Source organism: Dipodomys merriami, unplaced genomic scaffold, assembly GCF_024711535.1.
Source record: "Dipodomys merriami isolate MVZ:Mamm:240054 unplaced genomic scaffold, mDipMer1.0.p SCAF_307, whole genome shotgun sequence".
NCBI classification, from domain to species: domain Eukaryota; kingdom Metazoa; phylum Chordata; class Mammalia; order Rodentia; family Heteromyidae; genus Dipodomys; species Dipodomys merriami.
The window spans coordinates 1,105,827-1,120,160 of record NW_027204571.1 but is presented as its reverse complement, the minus strand read 5'-3'; the positions used below and the strand labels follow the sequence as shown (position 1 = coordinate 1,120,160).

The following is a 14,334-nucleotide window of genomic DNA, read 5'->3' as shown; positions in this document are numbered from 1 at the left end:
ACACACACACACACACACACACACACCCCTGGCTCACATTCCTTTTCTTCTCTGCCACTTGGCCTGCAACATGGCCGAGGCAATTCTCTGTCATGTGCTGCCATTCCAGGTTCCCAATAGAATGAGTTTCTGGGGAGGGGTGTGGATGCAGAGCAGTCTTGCTCTCCCAGAGCCCTTAGGAAAAAGCCAGAAGTCAGGAAAGCAAGACAAGAGGACTTGGGTGGGATTGGAGAAGCCAGGCCTTCCTCCCCACCTGCCCCGCAGAGCCAACAGCTCCATCTCCCTGATGCTCCAGGATGCTCTTAGGAGCTGGGACCTGTGGTGGAGATGAGATCATAACTTCTCTTCTGATACTTGAGCACGAGCAATGCCAGGCTGCTGGCTGCATCAGCCATGCTCAGTACCCCAAAGGCATCACGAATCACATCCAGCAGCAGCGGAAGCTGTTCTGTGTGCCATCCCATCCCAAGAGCGTGCACATTGGCTCATACTATGCTTGCTCCCAATTTACAGATGGGGAAACTGAGGCTCAGAGGCATCTGGTGATTCTGTATACTGCAGGGCCAGGATGCAAACTCCTATGTCCAAAACTGTACCCACCACAGAACAAGAGTCTTTTATCTCACGCCTCCTCTATACTTGCTCTGCCAACAGGGCTTCAAGACCAGCCTCCACTGCCCTATGGAGTCCCCTTGGTAAGAATGAAAAAGTTGCCACTCAGCTCAAACTGGCCTTGGCTTCTGAGCTTTGGATCTGGATGGCAGAGATCACAGCCCCCATCCAGGATCCTGCAGGGCACATGCCCTTTGACTTCGTGTGCCGGCTCTGTCCCCACTGGCAGTGGGCTGGCCTGAGTCACTCCCCGCCCCCCCCCAGCGAGGTCTGGCAACCTTGCCCAGGGTTCATCTCTCCACCCCCACGGAGGCCCAGCCCTACCCATGGTAAATACTTCTGTCCAGCACTCACCCGGCCTCTTGTCCCAAGCTTTCTGGAAGGGAGTTTGACCAAGATCGACCATGGTAAGAGCCTCTCTGTCTCCCCCACCCGCTGTCTCTCAGAATAGTAGGAGGATGGGAGCAAGACTTCAAGGGTTTTTGTAATCTGGGGAGGGAGGGGGGGTGTTGAGGCTTGTCTTCAGAGTCTCTGGGTACTGTGGTTTCTCAGTGTGGAGGATGAGTTGCTAGGCTGTAAGTTTGGAGAGAAGCGACTCTTCTCGTCTCTGGGCTCACGTCAAGGCAGGCTGCCAGGGAGCCCTAGTGAGTTCACGTCGTGGTTCAGGTTCTTCAGGTTCTCCAGTCTCTGTCACGGCTCGTGGATGGCAGTGTTCCCTCCACTTCCCAGCTTCCACGCAAAATGACAGATCCTTGAAATCCACACAGGAAAATCATTGTGGGAGGGAAGGAGTGTCTCTCACAAAGGGGAGTGTCACAAGGTGGGGGTCTCAGCAGAGTTATTTTAGCATAAGAGGATCTAAAGTAGGGGGAAATGGGGCTGGGAAGGTGGCTCAGTGGTAGAGTGCTTGCCTTGCATGCCTGAGGCCCTGGGTTCAATTCCTCAGCACCACATAAGCAAAAAGAAAAAAGCTGAAAGTGGCGCTGTGGCTCCAGTGGTAGAGCGCTAGCCTTGAGCTGAAGAGCTGAGGGACAGCGCCCAGGCCCAGAGTTCAGGCCTACAACCGGACCCAAAAAAAGCAAACAAAAGCAAAGTAGGGGAAAATGGGGGGAGGGGCACAGCAAATGGGAGAACAGATTCTCACTGCCCTCTCCTCCTCTCTCCTTAGACAACTTACAGCGACAAAGGCCCAAAGGTAAGCAGGAGGGAAATAAGGAGGCCTGAGTCTGGAAGGGGGTCAAGGCGCAGGGAAATGGGGTGTCAGCACAGAGCAGTAGTGACCAGATGTGACCAGATGTGCAGGGCCGGGCCTGAACACTGAGGCTCACTCCCTGGGCTTCTCCACAAGGAGCGAGACTCAGCTTCACCCTTCTCTGACCTCTTCTTCAACACCTGCCCAGCTCTTTTAAGTCTGGCTGGCAGCTCTCCATCTACAGAATCCCGGGCTGTGCCAGCCTTAAAGATATTTCCTTCTGTGAAATCTGGGCAGGTTCCCTGGGGACTTCCTGAACGCACACCATCAATTTCTTTCTTTCTTAGTTTTTAATTTCTAAATTTTAATTGTTATAATAAAGGTGATGTACAGAGGGGTTACAGTTACGTAAGTCAGGACAATGTCTCCCCTTCCCTCATTCAATTTTCTTTTTCATTAGTTTGCATATTCATTTCTATGATAGTACAATTTTAGGGCTGAATTTCAAGTCTAAAAACTGAGTTTGGTAGAACTTTGATTCTGATTTTTTTTTTTTTAATATCAAAGTAAGCCAGGCACAGGTAGCTCACACCTGTAATCCTAACTACTCAGGAGGCTGAGATCTGCAGATAGCAGTTCGAAGCCAGCTAGGGCAACAAAGTTGGTGAGATTTTTCTCTCCAGTGAGCTAACAAAAAGCCAGAAGTGAAGCTGTGACTCAACTGGTAGCTCAGAGATGGCGCCCAGGCTCTGAGTTCACACTCCAGGACTGCACCAAAAATAAATAAATAAAACAAATCAAGATATGGGGACGCACACTGAAAGGGCGTTGTAACCCAGTCCAATTGCAACTGAATTCAGTGAACTTGCATCTTAATGTGTCCAAAGCCAAAAAAACAAGTGAGAGGAGAAAGATGTATTGCCTGCAGCAGGTATGGAGGTCACGGGAGTGATTTCCATGAAGGGCTCATTATCTGGAGCACGGGGAAATGCTTTGTGTGCAGTCACTAAGAGGTCCTGGGGTGGCGGATTTGGGGCCAAGTGGTCAAGGGGGACCCCGCCCCACTCCCACTTTCCAGCTCCCCTTCCAAGGCCTCAACTTTGCCCCTTTTTCCCCCTGCAGCCCGAGGGAGGCCGATTCCTCCACTTCCATTCCGTGACCTTCTGGGTTGGCAATGCCAAACAGGTAGAAGAGGGGCAGGGCTGGGTGGGCAGGAGCCGGGGCAGATGGCCTCCTGGACGAAGCCAGGCCCTGGCCGGGGCAGGGATTGGCTCCCGGGAGGGGAGGGTCAGGGTGCACTCTGGCCCGGGCATTTTGGGTTCTGGTTACACAATCAGGACCACAGACCCCTGGTGGGAAGTCTCTGTGAAGGTAGAAGGTGCCAGAAAGCCTCCCCTTTGTTTTTTTCCCCCAAGAGAGGGTTCTGTTTTGGGGGCTCCCTTCTGAGACACTCCCCACCCAGAATGGGCCCTCTCTGAACCCTGCGGCCATCCTGTCATCCAGGCTGCCTCCTTCTACTGCAACAAGATGGGCTTCGAACCGCTGGCCTACAAGGGCCTGGAAACAGGGTCCCGGGAGGTGGTCAGCCATGTGATCAAGCAAGGAAAGGTGAGCCCCACACCCCAGGAGCCCCTTGGGTCTCAGTGATTGATCGCTGAGGCCTTTAGACCTCCTGACCTTTCCAGGTATCCCGCTCTGGTTTGGAGACGCTGCCTGGCTAGTTCCAGGGCAAACCAGGGGCGTGGTGCTACCATGTAACAGGACCTTCCTGGCTCCATCTCCTTCAGCCTGGCCCAAAGCAGGCTGGCACAGGAGTTCAAATGAGCCTGGACATGGGAGTAGGGAGCTTCACCAGTGTCCTGGGCCACCTCCAGGGACTCTGCAGCTAACCCGGGCTTTCTCCTGCACGGGAGACTCGGGGAAAGCCAAGGCAGAGAAGGAGCTAGACTGCTCTGAGTCCTGCATGGCAGAGGCCTTTTGTTCTGCCAGGGATGGGGGAAAGGGGTCCCCCCACTCTGTGTCCCCCTGAGTCCGGCCACACTCCCTGTCCTCTATGTTTTAGATTGTCTTTGTCTTCTCCTCGGCACTCAACCCCTGGAACAAAGGTGAGGGAGTCAAGGGAGGGGGTGGCAATAAGGCTTTACCAGTGGGGTCAGGGGTCAGGACTGGGAGGGTGCATGGGGCCGGGGGGCTGAGTCCAGAAGGAACTGAGGGCAGCCTCTCCCTCCTGGTCGCAGAGATGGGCGAGCACCTGGTGAAACACGGTGACGGTGTGAAGGACATCGCCTTCGAGGTGGAGGACTGCGAGCACATCGTGCAGGTGAGGACGCGTGCGTGCAGATGCAGGAGCAGGGTCGCAGGAGCACGGGGAGGCCCCGCCGCGCGACGCACAGGCCCCGCCCCGCCGCTCAGGCCCCGCCCCACCGCTCAGGCCCCACCCGCCGCTCAGACCCCGCCCCACCGCTCAGACCCCGCCCCGCCGCTCAGGCCCCGCCCCGCCGCTCAGACCCCGCCCCGCCGCTCAGACCCCGCCCCTCAGGCCCCGCCCCACCGCTCAGACCCCGCCCCGCCGCTCAGACCCCGCCCCGCAGCTCACCAGGAAGCCTGGCTGGGAGGCTCAGTTCACACCTCCTTAAACTAGGGATCATCTAGTGCCTACCTCACTGAGCCGCGTAAAGGAAATGAGTTGCAATTAAAGTATTTGGACTCTAATGGGGCCAAAGAGACTCTGGCAGTTTGGAGGCAGGCGTGGCTCAATGATAGAGCACCTTTCAGGCAAGAGGAAGGCCCGGAGTTAGATTCCCAGCACTGAAAAGGAAAAGGAAAAAGAAAAAGAAAGAGAGGTGGGGCTGGGAAGGTGGCTCAGTGGTAGAGCGTTTGCCTCACATGCATGAGGCCCTGGGTTCGATTCCTCAGCACCACATAAGCAGAAAAAGCCAGAAGTGGCATTCGGCTCAAGTGGTAGATTGCTAGCCTTGAGCTGAAGAGCTGAGGGATGGCGCCCAGGCCGAGAGTTCAAGACCCACGACTGACAAGAAATAAATAAATAAAAAGAGGTGGTTTAGATTAGAGCTAGACAGGTCAAATGTAAATCTTAGGATCTGTACCACTGAACCTATGACTTAACTTCTCTGTGCCTTAGTTTTTCGTCTAGAGAATGGCAATGATAACTCATTTCTGTGTAAAAAATGGTGCTATGAAAATTAAAGACGTGGGGCTGGGGATGTGGCTCAGTGGTAGAGCGCTTGCCTAGCATGCACGAAGCCCTGAGGAGTATCTCATAAGCAGAAAATGCAGGAAGTGGCGCTGTGACTCAAGTGGTAGAGCGCTTGCCTTGAGCACAGAGGAGCTCAGGGACAGCGTCCAGGCCCTGAGTTCAAGCCCCAGGACTGGCAAAAAAAAAAAAAAGAAAGAAAAGAAAATTAAAGAGGTGAACCCTTAGAACGGTGGCTGCCATGTGAAGACATGTGTGAACCCGCATCTGACACACGGAACAGGGCCTGACACGCAGTGCACACGCAATCAATGTCAGCCGCCTTTCCACACAGAGTGGGGCCATAACATGAGTCCACTCACACCTACCCCACCTGGTTTGTCTTCCAGAACCCTAACTCTAAGCCTGAGCCTAATGGGCATGGGATGGAGGGTCAGGGAGCAGCTGGAGCTGGGAGGGGATCCTGCTCTCCCTGGCAGCAAAGGTAGCAGGCAAGGGCTTTGGGGGGCCCCATCCTCACTGCTTCCTCTCACCCCCTCTCCCCTCCAGAAAGCTAGAGAACGAGGGGCCAAAATCGTGCGGGAGCCCTGGGTGGAGCAGGACAAGTTTGGGAAGGTGAAGTTTGCTGTGCTGCAGACGGTGAGTTAACTTTGGGGATCCTGCTGCTCCTCCTACCCCTCACCTCACAGACTTCCTTCCTCAAGGGTGACCTCCTACTATTCCCACGGGGAGGGGTTGAGGGTCCCAGGCTTCCCTTCCTCCCCAGTGCAAGGCTTGGGATGGGCTGTGACAAACGCAGAAGGGTGGGGGGAAGCCACACCCAACACGTGACCTTGGGCAAACGCTGTCCCGCTCCCGGGCTCTGAAGAAATGAGCAAAGACTGGAGTTGGACACCCTATGGACGTGACACACACTCCAACACCCATCTGTGCCTTAGTTTCTCCAGCTATCACCCCTCCTCAGGCTGTTATGAGAGTGAGTCCACAACTCTGGCTTACTCCGATATGTACTCAGCAAAGATGGCCGGGTCTGTGCAGCTTCACTGTTATGGTGAGACCAGGATGACCTTCAGCCTCACCTCCAGCACTGAATAAAATATAGTGATGGTTCGCAGAGCCCTCTAGTGAAATCTGGTCCAGCCGGACACCAATGGCTCACGCTTGTAATCCTAGCTACTCAAGAGGCTGAGATCTGAGGTTCAAAGCCAGCCCAGGTAGGAAAGTCCATAAGACAAGACTCTTATCTCCAGTGCACCACCAGAAAACCAGAAATGGCCCTGTGGCTCAAATGGTAGAGCCCTAGCCTTGAGCGAAAAAGCTCGGGGACAGCACCCAAGCCCTGAGTTCAAGACCCAGGACTGACCAAAAAAAAAAAAAAACAGGGGATGGGAAAATGGCTCAGTGGTAGAGCGCTTGCCTTGCATGCATGAGGCCCTGGGTTCGATTCCCCAGCACCACATAAGAAAAAAAAAGCCAGAAGTGGCGCTATAGCTCAAGTGGTAGAGCGCTAGCCTTGAGCTGAAGAGCTGAGGGACAGCACCCAGGCCCAGAGTTCAGGCCCCACGACCGGACCCCAAAAAACAAACAAACAAACAATAAAACAAAGACATTTTGGTCCAAGGCTGTCACCTGTTGGTCAACCCAAGCTTTTTGCTATTGATATTGTTTTTGTTTTTTTGGGGTCCAGTCCTGGGGCCTGAACTCTGGGCCTGGGCGCTGTCCCTCAGCTCTTCAGCTCAAGGCTAGTGCTCTACCACTTGAGCCACAGTGCCACTTCCAGCTTTTTTCTTTTTTCTTATGTGGTGCTGAGGAATTGAACCCAGGGCCTCAGGCATGCAAGGCAAGCGCTCTACCACTGAGCCACCTTCCCAGCCCTTGTTTTGGTTTTTGAAACAAGCTCTCTTTATAACACAAACTGGCCTCAAACTTGTGATTTTTCTGCCCTAAGCTGCTTTTTTTCTTATTTTGGTCAGTTGTGGGGCTTGAATTCTGGGCCAGGGTGTTGTCCCTCAGCTCTTTAGCTCAAGGCGAGAGCTCTACCACTTGAGCCACAGCGCCACTTCCGGTTTTCTGGTGGTTTATTGGAGATGAGAGTTTCACGGGCTTTCTTGCCCGGGCTGGCTTTGAACCATGATCCTCAGATCTCAGCCTCCTGAGTAGCTAGGATTACAGGCGTGAGCCAACAGTGTCCTGCTGCCTTAAGTTTTTGAGTTTGGGGATTAGGCACGCACCCCTACAGCTAGCTGGCAACACAACTTTTTTGAACACTTACTATGGGACTGGGAAACCAAGTGCTAGGAATACCTGGATGAGCAAAACAGCATCTCTGGGAATGGGGGCATGGCTCAAGAGGTATAGAGCACTCACCTAGCAAGAGGCAGGACCCAAATTCAATCTCAAGTATGGTAAAACAAAAACCCAGGGCTGGGAAGGTGGCTCAGTGGTAGAGCGCTTGCCTTGCATGCCTGAGGCCTGGGTTCAATTCCCCAGCACCACATAAGCAAAAAGAAAAAAGCCGGAAGTGGCACTGTGGCTCAAGTGGTAGAGTACTAGCCTTGAGCTGAAGAGCTGAGGGACAGCGCCCAGGCCCAGAGTTCAGGCCCCACGACCGGACCCCAAAAAAAAACAAAAACAAAAACAAAAACCCAGAGCTTCTGGTCCTACTGGCAAACAGACTGTCCAACTCCCAAACAAGGGGCTGGGAAGGTGGCTCAGTGGTAGAGTGCTTGCATTGCATGCACAAGGTCTGGGTTCAGTTTCTCAGCACCACATAAGCAGAAAAAGCTGGAAGTGGAGCCATGGCTCAAGTGGTAGAGTGCTAGCCTTGAGCTGAAGAGCTGAGGGACAGCGCCCAGGCCCAGAGTTCAGGCCCCATGGCCAACAGGAAAACAAAACAAAACAAACACACAAAAAAATATCCTCCCAAACAATGAAGTGGCAAAACTTCCAGAAAGGGGAGGGGCTTGCCCAGCATCACGCACGTGCATGTGTGCACACACACACAGACATACACACACACGTGTTAGGGCCAGACCAGTGCTGGAACCCAGGGCTGAGCTAGCACTGGGAGAAGGAAGACCCCAGTGTCTGGTGGAGCAGACGCTCAGAGTTGAGTCTGGCTGTTTCTCCCTCAGTACGGGGACACCACTCACACTCTGGTGGAGAAGATAAACTACACTGGCCGATTCTTGCCTGGATTCGAGGCCCCAATATCCAAGGATCTCTTGCTTCCCAAGCTGTGAGTACCGTTAGCACAGGAGAGGGTGGGGAAGCCACGGCTGCTCTTGTGGGGTGGGGGGGACACCTGGAGACTGTGGGGTATTCCCAGAGGATCCTTCAAGAGGTGGCAAACAGGTTGGGCCCTGGATCCAGTCTGAACTAAGTGACCCCATTGGTCACTTAAATGTTGGACAGATCACTTGGTTTTTGTTTTCTTTTCTTTCTTTTCTTCTTCTTCTTTTTTTTTTTTTTTTTTTTTTTGGTCGGTCCTGAGGCCTGAACTCTGGGCCTGGGCGCTGTTCCTCAGCTCTTCAGCTCAAGGCGAGCGCTCTACCACTTGAGCCATAGCACCACTTCCGGGTTTTTCTGCTTATGTGGTGCTGAGGAATCGAACCCAGGGCCTCATACATGCCAGGCAAGCGCTTTACCACTGAGTCACCTTCCCAGCCCCATCATTTGGTTTTTCTATGCCTGTTTCTTCATCTCAAAAACAGGTATGGAAGGTGGGCACTGGTGGCTCACACCTGTCATTCTAGCTACTCAGGAGGCTGAGATCTGAGGATCGGAGTTCAAAGCCAGCCCAGGCAGGAAGTCTGTGACACTCTTATCTCCAAAGAACCACCAGAAAGTCAGAAGTGGCTCTGTGACTCAAGTGGTAGTAGAGTGCTAGCCTTGAGCTGAAAAGCTGAGGGACAGTGCCCAGGCCCAGAGTTCAAGCCCCATGACTGACCAAAAAAAAAAAGGCAATGCAGGACCTGAGTAGGCTGCACCACACTGAGCCGACCTCCTGACTGCGGTGGTAGAAGGGAGGGGCTGGGGCTGCCTCCTCCTCACCCCTTCCCTTTCCCAGGCCCAAATGCAACCTGGAGGTCATTGATCACATCGTAGGAAACCAGCCTGACCAGGAGATGGCGTCTGCCTCGGAATGGTGAGTGCCTTCACCCCAACCCCCTTCCCTGCGGGACGGCCCTGCCCCTCAGGAAAACAAAGCCAGTCAGTCACTGTAAGACTGTCACCACAAAGTGGGTTGTTTAGTAACCCACTGGTCTTCTCTCTGAGGAAAGGGGGGATGTCACAATGCGGGGGAGCCGTAGAAGAACTGTCTCTGTCAGACCACTGTCCTCTGGGCAAGAGCACAGGCAAAGAACAGGAGAGAAGCCACTGAGAGTTGGGACCAACTTGCTTTTATAGCAAACTCAGTCTCACAAGAATGAACACACTGTGGTGAGAACTCGCTTCTGCGAGAACTAGTCCACTAAGCCACAGACTGATGGCTCACACTTCTCATCCCAGAGCTCAAAAAGAGATGGTAAGTTTGGGGCCAGTCTGAACAATATGCAGCAAGACTTGTTTGGAAAGAAAAAAAGAAAAGAAAGGAAGGAAGGAAGGAAGGAAGGAAGGAAGGAAGGAAGGAAGGAAGGAAGGAAGGAAGAAAGGAAGCAATCTAGGCACCAGAAAAAAAGAAATAAAAGCAATGCAGGCACCAGTGGCTCACGCCTGTATTCCTAGCTACTCAGAAGACTGAGATCTGAGGACTGCAGTTCAAAGCCAACCAGGCAGAAAAGTCCCTCTTAGACTTTTATCTCCGATGATCCACTCCAAAACCAGAAGTAGTGCTGTACACACACACACACACACACACACACACACAGAAGACAGAAGTAGAAGAAGCAATCCTCCTTTCCTTGACGTGCTATTGGGGAGCATTGCCCACTTGCATGTGTTCTGCTCCTGCCAAACGTGTAATGTGGTGGCGTGACAGAGCCTAGGCAGGGACGCACCGTGGAGGGCGGCCATGGCGGAGGGTCAGGTGGAGCCTCAGAGCACATGTGTCCTGCCACTGCCCTGTAGGTACCTGAAGAACCTGCAGTTCCACCGCTTCTGGTCGGTGGACGACACCCAGGTGCACACGGAGTACAGCTCTCTGCGCTCCATTGTGGTGGCCAACTACGAGGAATCCATCAAGATGCCCATCAACGAGCCAGCGCCTGGCAAGAAGAAGTCCCAGATCCAGGTAGGGCCTTTGCTGGCTGGGGAAGAAGAGGTTAAGGGCAGTTAAGGGCAGGGGTGTGGGTGACATTGCTGTCTTTGTGTCCCTTCCTCAGGAATATGTGGATTACAATGGGGGTGCCGGGGTCCAGCACATTGCTCTCAAGACTCAAGACATCATCTCTGCGGTTAGAACCCCATCCCTGGTCCTAAGGCTTCTCTCCTGTAGCTCCAAGAACAGTCTCTGCAGATGGAGGGCATGCTGTAGCCCTGGACCCCTTCTCTGGCTCAGAGGGCTGACAGGACCCCCTCCCACACACACCCTGGACCCTGAAACTCCCATGCGGGCAATCCCTTCCCACCCTACCGAAAGAGCTCGGATGCTGAGGAGCAAAACTCAGCCAGAGCATCAAGGAATCCTTGACTGTGCTCCACTTCTCTGCAATGCCTTGCGGTGTGTTTCTGCCTCTCTCAGCCTCCACAGCTGCACCTTGAAATGAGGCTATTAGGCTACAAGACCAGTTACGGCCTTTTAGCCAAATTCCATGTCACGTGCCCTGGGGAAGGAACGAGAATGTGGACTGTCCCATTCAATGTCCTTGCGGATGCCGTGAGCTGGTCTTGCACGGGATGTTTTCTGAGCACCCACTATACGCCAGGCGTTCGTTGTAGGTTTGTGGGATGCGTTTACAAGTAGAACCTTAAACTTGACTCCATGCTGAGGCACCACCAAGGGGCAAGCAGAGGAGTGACAGGATTTGGCTTGTAGTGGAAAAAAGTCAGTCTGGCTACTGTGCTAATCTTTCAGTGCCTCTGTTTCCCCAGCTCTGAAACAGACATAATGGAGCAATACATACAAAGACAGGCTCATCATAAAGTGTGACCAATCACACGGGAGTGTCACAGGAGAGCCTCCGACAGTCAGGGGTGCTGACCAGGACCCGCATCTCCTGGCCCAGCATGGCCATGGCCTGGTGAGCTAGGATAAAGAGACTGACCTCTGACCTCCACCTGCTCTGGGACAGATCCAGCACTTGAGAGACAGAGGCATGGAGTTCTTGGAGGTGCCATCAACGTACTACAAGCAGCTTCGGGAGAATCTCAAGTCAGCCAAGATCCGGGTGCAGGAAAGCATCGACACGCTGGAGGTGGGGCCCACGCCCGGCTGACACGGACGAGGCAGAAAGCCATCCGACCTGGTGTCTGTGGGAAGGAGCAGGGGGTGGCCTGGGCGGTGGCGTGGGCAGGGACCAGAGCACTGGTGGGACCAGGAGATCATAGGTAGAACTTGGAGCTTGAACTCGGGGCCTCCCGATGCTCAGGAAGAAAGTGCTCCCCTTCTCTACTCACACGGCCAACCTTGGGGACAGACAGGCTTGGACCTGCTAGAGGAAGGGGGCTTCGCTTGGCATTGTGGGTACATGGCCCTGTGAACTGTCTAAGGATCACAAGCGCCAGCTAACAGAGCGGGCCAGCCTCCCTCCCCCAGCCTCCTTTCCTCTGAACCCCAGCCTCCCTGCCCCAGCGCCCCAGCCTCCCTGCCCCAGCGCCCCTGCCTCCTCCTCAGAGGCTGAAAATCCTTGTGGACTACGACGAGAACGGCTACCTCCTGCAGATCTTCACCAAACCCATGCAGGACCGGCCCACGCTCTTCCTGGAAGTCATCCAGCGCCACAACCACCAGGTGCGGGCTGGAGGGCGCCCGCGGGCAGCACGGGCGGGTTTGCTCGCTGGGTGCCCAGCTCACTCGCTGTCTCCGGATCTAGGGCTTTGGGGCCGGCAACTTCAACTCGCTGTTCAAGGCCTTCGAGGCGGAGCAGGACCTTCGCGGCAACCTCACCGACCTGGAAACCAACGGGGTGGGCTCTATCATGTAGGCCCCGCCCAGCCGGCCCCGCCCACGCACAGTTTAGATCCCTCCCCATAGGTCGGCTCGGGGAGCCGAGGCTCCGCCCGCCTCGTGGCCACGCCCACACTCCCTGTTCGCCTCGGGCCTCCTGAGTAAAGGGCCGCAGAATCCAGGCTGTGTGTGGTTGTTGGGTGTTTGTCCCCAGCGAGGAGCAGTGGCGCTCGTCCGCCGCCAGGGGGCGCCCGGGGCCGCGGCGCCGCAGCAGCGCCGCAGGACTGGTGCACGCACTTTGCCCGGGGGACTCGACTGCGCGGATAATCCGGTTCTGGAAGGCCGGATGGAGGACCGCACTCGAGAGGCGAAGACAATTCGCCTCGAGGAGCGGAGACTGAGTGGCGATGGCGGTCTGGGGGCCTGGCTCTGATTGAAGGAAGGTGAAACGGTGAAACTTGGGAGCCAGCCGTAGGGCAGCCCAAGTGACCCCGGCCACCTGGACGGGGAGACGGGGAGCAGGAGGCCGGGATCCGAGCCCCTCCCTCGGGGTCGGCCCCGCCCCTGACCTAGGTGGCCCCAAGGCCCCGCCCCTGCCCCGCCCCCTCCTGGTGAGGACTTGTTCACACTCAAGTGGGAAGGACCCTTGTTCAAGAATGAGACAACCGGGCTGGGAAGGTGGCTCAGTGGTAGAGTGTTTGCCTTGCTTGCAGGAGGCCCTGGGTTCGATTCCTCAGCACCACATAAGCAGAAAAAGCTGGAAGTGGCGCTGTGTCTCAAGTGGTAGAGCGCTAGCCTTGAGCTGAAGAGCTGAGGGACAGCGCCCAGGCCAAGGGTTCAGGCCCCATGACAGACAAAACAAACAAAACTGTATCCCTGGCCCCTTAGAGACAGCCCAATAGAATGAGACATAAAACCCTTGGGGGGGGGAGTGTTTCTTTAAAATCACAAAGTTGGGGAGGGGCTGGAAGCATAAAGCCCCCTGGTAGAGCACAGGCCTATGTATAGTATGGAAGAGGTCTTGCGTTCAACCCCAGAACTGCAAAATAACAGTAACAACAAGAATATTAGGAAATAAGCGGTGACAAATTTGGTCTCTTACACCTACTATGGTTTGTGTGTGTGTGTGTGTGTGTGTGTGTGTGTGTGTGTGTGTGTGTGTAGGGGGTTTCACAAGTCCTAGGACTTGAATTCAGAGCCTGGGCGCTGCCTCTAAGGTTTTTTACTCAAGGCTGGCACCCTACCCCTTCAGTCACAGCTCCACTTCTGGCATTTGGTGGTTCATTGGAGATAGTCTCTGACATTCCTGCATGGGATGACTTTGAATCGCCATCCTTGGATCTGTTTCCTGAGTAGCTAGGATTACAGGCGTGAGCCACAGTGCCTGGCTTACTCTGTAAACCTTCCATGTTCTCCCAGAGCATGGGTCAATTCAGAACTAGGTGAATCTCAATGTAAATAATAATAATAATTTGAATAATATTATGGGGGAAACAGGATTCAACATTTTTTCCCCTTAGGGGGGAAATCAGGGATTCTAAGGTCATGAACTTGAGAGATGAAAAGAATGTGGTAGGGAATGGAGAGGAATAGGTGCCAGGCTATGCAAAAATGCCTCCCTTGGTTCTTCCATAGTTTATGCAAAGAGAAATGCCATAACTATAACCCAGGAGATTGCAAATCAGTGGCTAAGGACCAAATCTGGCTCACAGATGTATTTTAGTTTGTCTGTAGGGCTTCAGGCAAACACATCAATATTTTAAAAAGTTGGGCAGTTTCACATACATTTGAATGTATCTAGATTCCTAGATTTCTAGGAATCCTCTTGAAATAGGGCTGACCCTGGGCTGGCCTTCCTATGCCTCACAAGCTGCCCATGCTATGCAGTGTAGGTGTGTGTGTGTGTGTGTGCGTGTGTGTGTGCACATGCACCTGCCTTCAGACTTAAACTTAGGGCCTGAATACTGTTTCTGAGCATTTGTACTTAAGGCAAGTGCTCTACCACTTGAGCCACAGCTCTACTTCGAGCTTTCAATGTTTAATTGGAGACAGGAGTCTCATAGACTTTCCTGCCCAGGCTGGCTTCAAATGTGATTCTCAGATCTCAGCTTTCCTGAGTAACTAGGATTACAGGTGTGAGCCACTGGTCCCTCGCTTCATGCTAAGCATCTTAAGTCTAGGCAGGACACTTTCTTCTCAGCCAAGCTGAGACAAGGGAGCAGACCTTCCAGCTCACACTCCTGGCTCTGAGACCTTTCAGTGCCTCAG

General features: G+C 54.0%; 1 protein-coding gene across 1 annotated transcript; it reads left to right on the top strand.

The window, feature by feature from the left end:
• Nucleotides 1–934: 934 nt before the first annotated feature.
• Nucleotides 935–12,247, top strand: LOC138840944 (4-hydroxyphenylpyruvate dioxygenase). Its single transcript, XM_070041394.1, has 14 exons — nucleotides 935–1,019; nucleotides 1,781–1,807; nucleotides 2,927–2,989; nucleotides 3,308–3,412; nucleotides 3,867–3,909; nucleotides 4,042–4,124; nucleotides 5,568–5,657; nucleotides 8,153–8,256; nucleotides 9,088–9,165; nucleotides 10,089–10,251; nucleotides 10,343–10,414; nucleotides 11,252–11,374; nucleotides 11,794–11,910; nucleotides 11,993–12,247. The coding sequence occupies exons 1-14, from the start codon at nucleotides 1,017–1,019 to the stop codon at nucleotides 12,101–12,103; spliced, it is 1,182 nt and encodes a 393-aa protein (XP_069897495.1). The 5' UTR covers nucleotides 935–1,016; the 3' UTR covers nucleotides 12,104–12,247.
• The last annotated feature ends 2,087 nt before the right edge of the window (nucleotides 12,248–14,334 follow it).